General features: G+C 39.9%; 2 protein-coding genes across 2 annotated transcripts in view; one reads left to right on the top strand and one right to left on the bottom strand.

Annotated features, from left to right (window-relative positions):
* LOC138038820 (aldehyde dehydrogenase 1A1-like) overlaps positions 1–7,032 on the bottom strand; it is a 17,727-nt gene extending 10,695 nt beyond the window's left edge. The window contains exons 1-3 of the mRNA XM_068884879.1: positions 6,924–7,032; positions 1,313–1,417; positions 317–457 (exon numbers count right to left, since the gene is read on the bottom strand). Coding sequence (XP_068740980.1) covers positions 317–457; positions 1,313–1,417; positions 6,924–6,965 — 288 coding nt within the window. The 5' untranslated portion in view covers positions 6,966–7,032. The remainder of the gene's footprint in view (positions 1–316; positions 458–1,312; positions 1,418–6,923) is intronic.
* LOC138038821 (adenosine receptor A2b-like) overlaps positions 1–12,500 on the top strand; it is a 26,642-nt gene that overhangs the window by 1,889 nt on the left and 12,253 nt on the right. The window contains exon 3 of the transcript XR_011130308.1: positions 11,606–12,500. This exon is cut by the window's right edge and continues 1,246 nt beyond it. The gene's annotated coding sequence lies outside the window, so the exon portion shown is untranslated. The remainder of the gene's footprint in view (positions 1–11,605) is intronic.

Genomic DNA, 12,500 nt, shown 5'->3' with positions numbered 1-12,500 from the left:
AACAACCTTTACATAATTTCTCATGATGCATGTGTATTTTGTTCAAAATATGAATTCTCCAAGGTGATCAATAGCCTTTATTGCATCATGACTGTTTCATGTGAGTGAAAAATGATTAGGTAAGTGAAAGAAGAACACGTGTTGCTCATGTATCGATGGAAGCATGTACAGTAAATTCTCTATTTTTCACCCAAAATTTGAAACTTAGTGTCCCGAAGTCTTTTGACCCGGATTGTAAGTCCACTAAAAACTATGTTCCCTTTTTAAAATTCAATTTTTTGTTTGATCCTATGTAAACTAAAGAAATCCTGCTTACAGCTAAGTAATCCAAATCTCTTTCAATAAGATCTGCTAGTTTGTATAGTAATCGGCCTCTTTGCGAAGCATCCACAGTCCTCCAAGAACTTCCGAGTTTGAAAGCTGTCTTAGCAGCCTTGACAGCTTTGTCCACATCAGCCTGAAACAAGAAGAAAGGAAAAACAAAGTACTACTACCTTAAACTTGTGTATATTAAAATATTAATAAACCTTCACTTGAATGTATAAAATGACGACTGATGTTAACATTTTTAAGCCTGAACCAGCCAAAACCGGCCAGACTTAGTATTTTACTCTGTTTCATGCCAGACGATTTTACTCGTCAATGGGGAACCCGGCCCAGGAGTCAATGGATCAAAGAAATCAAGGACTATAGTTACATGTAAACAAGACATCAGAGGATGCTTAATAACATTTTGTAAAGAAACACCTTTAACTTAAACTTGTTATTAGTTTTACCTAAGTCATTACACAATGCAATGCAGCATGTAGCATACCTGCAAATGCAACTCAATGCAGGTAGCCTTTTATCCTGCTGGGAAAACATCTTATTAGGAAACTTGTGCAAGTATAAACATCACTGCCTGTGACATTTCACTGAGCCATTATGTTGGATTTACGGTTGGCAGGCAGGGGGTGAAGCTAAACTGTTCCCTGACAAAGGCAGGGTTCAAACGAGAAGCATGTCATAACAAGATGTCTTTCACTGCATTTCCAGAAATAAAGTCCATGCTTTTGTTTACCATGATTTTCCTAATGCTTATTACTCACGCTGTTATAATGAGTAGTTAATAATTATTTATCTTTCCTAATTCTTCATCTCCTACTTCAAAAAATTCAAGATGGCCACCAAAATTTTGCAAAGGCATTGGACAATAAAAAAAATTATTCTCTGCTTTTATACACCTGCAGCACGATTAATAGCCATTGTAAGCTGTGTAAGGGTGTCTGCCTACAATTTCTTATGCTCATCAAAAACAAAAAAAAGGACTCACTTTGTCACCTTCAGCCACATCACAAATCTTTTCCTCAGTCACTGGATTAAAGGTGGGAAATGTCTTGCCACTAACAGAGTCCACATACTCATTGTTAATAAAAAGCTGTCAGTCAAAACATGAAAATTATGTTATCAACAATGAATTGAAAATCTAATTTGGCAACGAATCAAATTACCGGTACTAGACAGAAGACCACCCCATGGTATCTTATGCATAACTAAGATATTAAAGAACCAACCCAAAATTTTCTATGAGAGTTGCCAAGGTCTGTAGCTGAGGCCATGTTCAGGTGAAAGAGATTGAAGGGAAAAAGGGCAGTGTGTACATGCATCTCTTACAAGATGAATATCTCAAGGCTCATCAAAGGTGCATTTAGCATAACAGGTAGTTTTCATGTTGTTGCTGTCGTGTTGGTGGACAAAAACTGTTAGTTTTGTTTTGTCTGCCCTGACCAGCATTTTGCACAGGACAAGTGTACACTGCACTTTTCTGATCCTTGTCCCTGGGGATTGGTTGCAAACTACCCATAGAGCAAAATTGGTACACAACAGGGAAAAAAAGTGGATGGTTCCCACAATTTTGAAAGAAACAAGAAAGCTTTTATCTGCTCCACGACAGGGCCACCGGCACCCACAGTCCAGTCAAAGAGTGGATACGAGCAAAACTCTCCAAACAGCTTCTTCTATGTACATTATGCCCCAACTTCAAAAGAATGCTTGCAGCTGTCAGAATTTTTTTCAATTCATGTACCACACCCAAGATGTCATGTGTAACTTTTTGCTTGTGGGTTACTGTTTTGTCATTTATTGTCATTTCATTCAAGGCAAGTTGCTGTCTTGGTGTTATGGTTAGAAGGCCAAGCATGAGCCCAGAGCCTCAGGTCCAAGCAGGAAATCAGTTCAAAAACTTAACTTGTTTGCTGATTGGACATCACATTTGAGAGAGTTTCTGACTGAATAAATAAAAAAAATTGGTTTTCAACAAATGATGCACTGAACAGCTTAGCATGGCTTCAAGCTGAGAGGAAAAGAACAGTATTCACCAAAGCCTCTAAGAAAGCTTTTTTAACATAATGAGGAAGCTTATGGAATGGTCCATGTGCTGCTGCCTCAGAATAATGGCTTTGACAACGCAACCTAAAAGCTATACAATATCGTTAAATTTGCCCGATAATTATGTAAAGAGCCTTCCCTGTAATCAGAATTCAGGAATTTCATGAGAGAACAGGTACCCTAAGCTCTAAAAACGTTTATGTCATGTTGTAATAAGGGTTTGTGTGGGAATTTATAAATGTGTTTAGGAGTTGAAAATGAAGAACATGAATCAAACAAAAATGCCTTACCTTGTCTTCTTGATACCTTACCAGTGTTTTTGTTTTTGTTTTCTATAATTATATCTCAACCAAAGTACACCACAAAAACACTGATAAGGTATCAAGAAGACATCGTAAGGCATTTTTGTTCAATTTATGTTCTTTATTTTCTACTCCTAAAAGGGTTTGCAGATTCCCATGCAAATCCTAGCCTAACTAGACGCTCCATAAAGCACACACTGGGTTACCTGTGGTACCTGTTACACAAAAACAGAAGGCACTGAAATTAGTGGTATTTCAGCTAATTTATTCAAGTGGGGGGGTCAATCATTAAGACCATTTGAGAGGTCACCCTGCAGATGTCGTGCCAGCAGAGGCCGATTGGCTCACCTTCGATCAATTCACACGTTTAATTATTTTGTAATGTCCTGTCCCATTTTGAGGTCTTTTAGTCTTTTAAGCTTTGGTAATACATTCAGTTTGAAGATAGCAAAACACGCTCAGCTTGAGTAAAATTCACTCGTTTCTTCTTTAAATAAACAGTGTGCAAATTAAAAAACTAACTGCAAATTGCCCTGACAGACGTTTTCCTGCAAGTCACGCATGTCTTGCAGTTGCACTAAGCAAACATTTATTGCACACACTAAGGAAGGTCTGAAGATGTTGTTTCTGCTTCATAATTCCTCTTCTTTTCTGTCTAATCTGATGACAGGCCAAAACATTTTTTAGCTTTACGTTTGCACCAAAAAGTACTGTAAAGGCCGGGAGTTAACAGTAAAAGACAAGCCAAAAGACAGATGAAGAAAAAAATAGCATAGTTTTTATATAAAGATTAATGACACTTGATTGTAAAAACATGAAAATTTCTGCAGTCTCTGACTTTTAAGAATGATGGGAAAGGTCATGATGTTCTGTCAAAAGGAAGAAATTGATCACGTGCTAGGCAATTACAAAGGTGCATGTGATCACCTTGTGTCAACTGAATGAACTACGGGAAAGAATGTTAATCATTCGTCGTTTTCAGAGTAAAACAACATACTTTTTAGCCAAGAAACTTCCATCACGTTTCGGTTTTTAATTTTGTTGAAACTGACTGAATATTTACATTTCGTCTGTCTGGTCAGGAAGCCTTCTTTGTCAGTCATGGCACCCTTTGTCTTCAAAATTTACCGTATTTACCCGTGTATAATACGCACTTTTTTTCCGCTAAAACAGCTCCGAAAATTGAGATGCGTATTATACACGGAATCCATTGTTTTAGACACGCGTCCCTCATTAGCATAAAAACAAAGACACATTGGTTTTTGATTGAAAAGTAAAAGGCTTGACCAAGATCCACTAATAAATTAACCTTTCTGTTTAAATGAACAACTGAAAAACATAGCCTTCACTTTTGAGCGATAAACTGAAACATCAAAATGGCCGCGAAACTCCCCGGAGTTTACGATGCCAGATAAATAACGCTCGTTAATTTCCCTGAAGATCATCCGATTTCACACTGTTATATTATAAAACTTTGCGAAGAACACAAATACCCACTATGTGTTACTGGAAATATGGACAAAACGCCACTGATCTTCGATACGCCGCCGAACCAAATGATTAACATTACACCGCAGAGAAGAAAATTAATGTCATGCAACTGTTTTGTTGGCGCATGCTGGTGATGAATTAAAATTAAGACCAATGGTGATTTTCAAGAGGAAAACGGTGCCTAAAGTTGAAAACAAGCACAGGGTTATCAGCGACGCCCAAGAGAAAGGCCGACTTGATGCCGAAGGAATGAAGAGTTTGGCGTGCTCCACGTGTTGGGACTGGGGAGACGAAAAAGCCTGCTTGTTTATGCTTTCGAAGCTCGTGTGACTCGTGTGAGCATGAAAGCAGCATTTACAGAGAAAACACCAATTTAGAAGTAATTCTTGGCGGATTGACCTCAGTTCTGCCTGAAGAGATGATTACTTTACTGTTGTATGTAGTGGAACAAATTTTTTGCACACTAATTTCTCTGCTAACTTTTTTTTTTAACTTTTTTTTTTTCAAAATGCAGTCCAAAATTGAGGTGCATGTTATACACGGGTGCGTATTATACACGGGTAAATACGGTAAGTGTGAAAATAACAATAACAAGAAAGCAAGTTTAGATTCATTTACTTGTCTACATTTCAATGTGAATCACTTAAGCTATAAATAACGTGATTAACTAAACATCCTATTTATTTCCAGGGAAACAAACCTTTTTAGCAGTAAATTCACATATGACAACATGTAAACTTTACCTGGCCTATATACACGATTCATCTCAAACGATTGCCCGCAGATTTCATTGTGTTACTTGTCACGCATGATGCATGCATTGTTTATATAAAATATTTGGAAACTTCTTGTCAAACTTTACTGAAGCAAAAATGCAGTAAGTTTAGATTACCACTAAAAGGGAAGAAATCAATTATCACTTCTGGCCCGCCCCTAAAGGTACTTGTTACTTGTTGTAAATGCACATCAGTTAGCTTGTATTATAATGAAAATCAACTAGATTGCAAGCCTCAGTCAATTTCATCAACTTTATAAAAGTTCTAACTGTATATAAGACGTAGAACTGAAGCAATAGTAGTACCCACAAATGTGATACTGGGATATATATGATATATGTCTGAGCAAAAATAGCTTTGACCGCACAATTTGACCAGCGCCAGCTAGGAAATTATTCGCAGCTCGGATACAAATAGCCAGACAACAGAGATCACAGATCCACTTAAGGTGTTTATTCCTTCTCTGTCTTTTTTGAACCCATAAGTTACCAGAGAATTTTCCATTTGGTTTCAGTGATGTACATAACAATACACTTGGCAAAATATTAGAAAGACAGCTCACTTTGATTTTGGCTCAACGGGCGAAAGATTGTTGTCAAAGTCAATTACTCATCGCTTTAAGATTCCAGATATTTATTTTTCACCACCTGTGTTGTTTATTCAATTGACGTTCGATTTTTGAGCTCCGTAAGGGTATATTTTGTTTAAAGACACACCAAAATGCCATTCGCATTACAATGACTTTTGACGCCATTGCAGGTTATTTAAATGTTCTCCTGTGTCCACCATTTCTTCCTACCCCTCAAACCTAACAAAATACTGTATACACAAAGAAACCACACAGCAGGGAGTGACAGCCAAGACTTGTACTGACACAGAAAAAATAAAAAATAAAATAAATAAACAAAGAAATTTTACCCATTTTCCGACTGGGATTGCCATAATGGCAACCCAGCAAGAATTATAAGGCGGCATAAACGTACTTATGCATCTATCAAGGTTAAGCCCGAGGGGGGGGACCCCGGGCATATGTGGGGCATTTGACCTCTATTGCCTTCCCCACCCTCAGGAATTTGACTAAGAATCTGGGTCCCAGGGTGGGGACGTTTGCTTTCTTTTGTGTGGAGGAATGGGACCAAGTCACATCGTCCCATTGCTCGTCTGCGGTGGCCATCTTCTCACTACTCATTTTCAATATAAATTGATGGAACACTTTACTTTGTGGGGAGTGTGTGGATTGTTGATAATGTCGATTCGCTTTTTGTCAGGGAATCGAGCATTGGAATTCTATTCAATATTTTCTATGCATTGACTATGAGAATGCCTCTCTTAAAGATCACAAGCGTATGTAGAAAGGTACGTCAAGCAAATATTTAATAATCTTGTACTACAGTGTTGAGTGGTGGGGATATTTGATCTGATTTGATCAAATTTTTGGGCCCCACGGTAGGGCTTTTGACCAAAAATTCTTGTGAAAAGTCAAATGCCCCACATATGCCCGGGGTCCCCCCCCCCTCGGGCGTAACATTGATAGATGCATTAGAGCTGGGGGTACCTGTGGTGAAAAGAAGTGCCAGTTTGGTGGGTTAAATCTGGTTTGACGGGAAATTTGAACTGACATTTCTGCATGAACTGAGGCTCCGGGCTCGTGCCACCAGAGCTATTTTTCGAATCACTGAGCGTTCTCTCCGACCTTGAAAAAAAATTCCTCTGGCGCCCAGGATAGAACATTAGGCCAGCAATCACTTAAAGTTTTTACATCTTATTCTAAATACTGAAGTAATTTGTACACACACCCTTAGTGGAGGACGAATGGGGTTAATAAAGTGAAGAACACTTCCATTGCATTCCCAAACACGTTTTGAATTTCTTTGTAATCGTTCCTGAATAAGCCCCGTCAAAGGCTGTATTGTTATCTGCGCTGCCTCGTTAATAATTCAAAAAAACCCTAATGGCAGCTATGCAGCTCTCGATCCTTGTAACTAACCTTGGTAAACTGAATGGTTGGATTCCTTATGGGCTTAACCATTTTGAAGTTGAACAGTTAGAGACCAAATCCCTGCATTCATTCGAGCTCCGTCACGTTCTCCGTCACGCGTTCTCCAAGAAACTGTAACTCAATTTCACTAGGTACGTTATGTATGGCAACAGATATTGTACCGTATACCAAATCCTGCTTAGCTTACTTCAGACGCTTGGGTTGCTTGAAGAGCTTGGAAACTTAGGTTGCTTGAGATACTTGAGGTGCTTAGATTGCTGGAGGTGCTTCGGTTTCGGTTGTTGCAATGGTGGATTGTGCTATCGACCGGATAAATCACTATCCAGTGGATAACACTAGCAAAACCAAATATTTTAGGAATCAAGGGAACATGAAACAGTTTGGGGGATCCCAGGAACAAAACACTGTGAAAATGTGGAAAATAAATTGAATTTAAAGGCGGCCGTTGGCAAAATCAGGATCGGATCGGATTGGACCGGACCGGGCCGGACCAGACCGGATCGGATCGGATCGGATCAATAACAAAATCTCCGCCAAACGTAGACAGTCACCAGACAACGTGCTGAAGAGAAGGAAAGTCGAATTCTGTGCCCTTCTCTCTCGTGTAGTCGTCTCCTCATTTATTGAGACTCGTCGAAATGTTCTTTTTTTTTCAGAGGTGATCACAGATTCCGAAGCGGAATTATGAAAGATACTATGTAACGAATTGTCGTCAATAAGCGAATTGACTGCGTACGTAATGGTCTTCTTCTTCAAACATGAAAACTGACAACAATTTTTTTTCTTTACCCCAATCCCTGACAATTGCACAATAGCCTGATTTAGCAACAAAAAGGGAACGTCATATCCTACTCTAATATGACCTAATATGGATATTTTTGCTGCGCGCGCCATCGTCAACTGACATCCCGTTCTCAATACAAAAAGACCAGGGGCCGGTTCCTGAAAGGTGTAATAACCCTATTCCAGGGATAAATGTGCCTGGAATAAGGCACATTTATCCCTGGAATAGAGTTATTACACCTTTCAGGAACCCGGCCCAGAATAACAACTATTCAAAAAATTATAATACCGATAAAAATACTGCGATCTGATTGGTCAAAAACATATCACAAGGGGTGGATAAAAATAATATCACTGGCGGGATGGCGTTTTGATCCTTTTGCTACCTTTTGGTATAGCACTAAATTTTATTTAATAATTAACAATTATTCCATGAGCGCGCGTTGGATATGAGATGGTAAATAGCCAACGAGGCGCGTAGCGCCGAGTTAGCTATAACCACTCTCATATCCAACAAGCGCGAATGGAATAATTGTTTTATTAAATTCCTTAAACTCCAAAAGTTTAGAAGTACGAAATACGAGCGAAAAAAGCGAGAAAATCCTTGCGAAATCGAAAAAAGTTGATGAAGATGCGATGTTGTGTAATACCTCGTGGTCAGACAGACGCGGGCTCATCACAAAAACATTTCTTACCTTTTCGCGTATCTCTAAACTTCGAAAGTGATCCAAACTTTCCACAAAAACGTTTTTGTTTTGCTTTATACCGAAAGAAATTTCGCTTTCTGGCGTAAACGTTTTTAGTTTAGCAACGCTAAGCGCAATCATCTACCATATAAGGTCAAACTAACGTATATGAGCTGATAACCGAGATTGAGTGAACCAATCAGAGCACGAGAATTGCATTATCCGAGGTTGAGAATTTAATAATTTTATATATTCGTTGCTTACCAAAACAAACCTTGTGATTGTTCCAAACAAAGAAAAAACCAACTTCAGTCAGCAAAATTGCATGGAGGCGGGCGACAATGTGTATGTATACTACAACTACTACAGATACTACACATACTATAGCTGATATACGTACTACAGCCACTACACCTACTGCACATAATACAGGTACATACATACATACATACTTAATTGACCTCTCCCCATAGGGGCTTTTCAGGGCCAATGAATCAACGAAACAACAGAACACTACAACTACAACTGTTAGGAATCCCAACTGGTCGGAGGCAAACCAGTTGGCTATTTACAAGTGCAGCTGGGAAGTTGAACCAGGGACTACCAGGATCAAATTCAACGAGTGGTCAGAGCGGGTCTTGAACCCGGGATCTCCGGATCTCAAGGCAAGCGCCCTAACCACTGGGCCACACTACTACAGCCACTACAGCCACAGTGTCAAATCCCAGTGACGCCAGGGACCACGGTCACAAGGAAGGACCCGGAAGCAACTGCAGCTGGAGAGAAAGAGAACGTCTTTATGTGCTCCAAGGGAATTATTCTCATTTTGCCTAAGATGAGTCATCCGGCGGCATGAAGCAATACGCGTTACTGTGGGGAGGATGTAACTTCTGCTACAAAAAAGTTATTGGAAAGAGCCATTCTATCCAATGACCTTCAAAAAAGACACAGAGAAGGAAAGCAATGCCAAAGAAATATGCCGGCTGGGGGTCTTCACAGAGACCGTTGTGAAAAACCGCATGATCGAAATGGATGAACAAGGATTTCTCTATTATCAGTCCACTATCATCGACTATGTAGACTCGCTCACCTTTGATGAAGCCAGGGAATGTGTGGGGCAAGACGACGAGCAATCCAAAACTCTCACGTGCACAAGATCAACGTGAACAAGTAATCAAAGTGCCACTGTCGTTACTCGTGGATATAAAAGTTACCGCGATTGTTTAAAATTGGCAGGCTGATGTTTTCTTTACGCATTATCATTGATAGTTGGATAATTGTGTAACAGCACGGTGGGCTCTCGTATGCAACTAGATACCCAAAATAATGCATGTATGTGAGGTAATCCCCTTTGCTGGAATTCAACCCTGTGAAATAAGTATACCATTTCTCCAATAGGGATAAGATTACTCGTTAACACATCCCCTATAAAGAGCTGTACCATGTGTTCAAAGTTCGTTGCACAGATGACAGGGTAATTTAGCATAAGGTCTGATTTTTGTTGCCAGGTCATATTGTTAATGTCATCAGGTTTAGCAAGTAGAGCAGATCCATTCAGTAATATTAACACTTTTTGTGCCAGTTATACATTCCTCCAACAAACCTTGCGAATATTTATCACTATATTTGATACTGTTACACTTAGAAACAGATGATCTGAACCATAAATGATCACAGCAAGTGCATACATATTCAGGGCCATGTGTTATCTTATCACGAAAAAGACTGAATCACTTTTGACATGGAATGTCTAATAGAGTCTTGACCTTGACAAATTTCAGTTTGGTTTAGTATTAAGCTCTGCATAGCTTTTCTTAAATGGTTTTATGCTTTTCTGATATGTAGGTCTCTGATATGTTCTGGATTGCTTGGATTTGATGGATTTGGATCAGTTTGATTTGTTCAAGTTGTATTCATGTGGATTTGCATAGCTTGCAGAATTTCGTGATAGCTTTGATAAACATTGGTATACTTTGATAGCTTCGGTGTTACTCTCCAAATGGCAGTCACCTTCCAAATGGAATTTATTTATTCCCCGTGAGCTTAGGGGATGAACAGAACTGTCTTCTCACATTGTGTCTGTCGATTCCATTTCTACACATATTAAAGTCTACGCGTTGGTCAGTGAAAGGCGGTGCACAACTAATTGCATCAATCTGTACTTGTTCAGAATATTTTGCATCACCTTCGAAGAAAGCCATTTCTTTAATTCTTCCGTTTCTTGCTTCTAAATGCAGCGGAAGGTGCTCAAACACTTAAGTATAAAAGCGGCATACAACAGCAATGGCGGCGCACAATCAGCTTTCTAAGCTGTGTTGTGATTATCCATCCTGATTGGTGATTGGCTTATTAGATCGAACTTCCGGTTACGCAGGAGTGACACATTTGCATAAAGAACCTCACCAAAACTCGTGGATATATCCACGAGTAAAAAGGGAACCATACGAACTCGTTCATGTTCTACGATGACTGAAAAGTGATAATGAAGATTTAAGGTGTGCTCTCATCTTACTCATTGTCCTACGGAATTCTCTGGCTAAATGGAGAAATCTGATTGGCTAATACTGATTAGGTCGGGATTTTACAGTGCGGACCATTACCATGGAAACGGTCTTTTCCGTATTTTTTTCTCTCTTCCGGGAATTCAAGTTGAGCGAAACACAAAAAAATTTTTAAAACGCGGAATTTAATTTATTTTATCACAACAGTACAATTATAGCAAGCAAAATTTAGTTTTACATGTAAAAGGTTAACGTTCAAAGTTCGCTGAACATTCACCAAGCAGAAAATTGTCCAATCGCTCAAAGAAATGATGTACCATATAATAAACAACTGACTAACCTCACTTGCTTGCGACGGTAGTGAGGAATACTGGCCCTCGGTCGTTTTTGTATGGACCTCCACGCTGCGCTCGGTCCGTACTGCCAAGACCTCGGGTCAATATTCCCCATTAATATTCCCCTCGGTCGTTTTTGTATGGACCTCCACGCTGCGCTCGGTCCGTTCTGCCACGACCTCGTGCCAATATTCCCCAATACGGCGCTCGCGCTCGGTTACTAAGAGGTTAATAAAGTGTTCCTCCAATAAAGAATCACGCATAGTCTATACTGATCGATACTTTACTAACTTTATTTAGTAAGGCCAAGTCATCTCATGACGACTTAGATGACTGTTGAAGCTACATATAACTATAAATTGCAGGCGACTCCAGGCAGGCCCACACCAAAACACGGGCGCAACTCATCCGAGAGCTTCTCTTCGCCGACGATGCTGCCCTCCTCGCCCATACGGAGACAACCCTGCAGCACGTTACATCATGTTTTGCAGAGGCTGCTGAGCTCTTCGGACTCAAGGTCAGCCTGAAGAAGACAGAAGTTCTCCACCAGCTAGCACCACGGGAAGTAGACCAGAGCTGAGAGTGAGACAGAGGAGACGACGGTCCATCAGTTTACCTACATGGGGATGGTCAACAACAGACTGGCTTTCGGCAGACTGTACAAACGAGTCTGGAACAGCAAGCAATTGAAGAAAGGCACCAAGTTTATTGTGTACATAGCCGTCGTTCTTACCACCCTCTTGTACGGCTCCGAGTCGTGGGTCAGCTATATTGTCACCGCTCTAAGAAATTTCCTGTTGCCATTTCAATTAGTCACCGTACTCCAAGGGAATAAAAAAAAATCAGTCATTTTTCTTGGCCACGACTCTTTGTCTCCTTTCTTCAGCTGAAAAGAAGCTCGTTTTATCAGGGTCCAAAACAAGAATATCATCGTTATTACACGCTTTTTGCCTCAATGGTTCAAGCGCACACTTTAAAAAACGACTAAAACACTAGCAGGGCGGGTACTTTTACCTGCCCTGACATTAGCAAGGGCGAGCGCTTTGTCTCTGGGCATGTTCATGGATCTTTTCCTTAAATTGCGTTTTATTGGATGCAAATCGTGCGGACTTTGGCGCAGCTAGTGAAAATTATGGTTGTGTTCACCAACGATGCATCAAACGAGAATAGGTTTGGAGTTAACATCAAATCAACTCTGACTTGTTCATGAAAGCAACACGCTATAAACAAGCACACTTGATGCTTCCCAAATCAAATTGA

Source organism: Montipora capricornis, chromosome 2 (assembly GCF_036669925.1).
Source record: "Montipora capricornis isolate CH-2021 chromosome 2, ASM3666992v2, whole genome shotgun sequence".
Classification (NCBI taxonomy): Eukaryota; Metazoa; Cnidaria; class Anthozoa; order Scleractinia; family Acroporidae; genus Montipora; species Montipora capricornis.
This window is presented reverse-complemented; position numbering and strand designations above follow the sequence as displayed.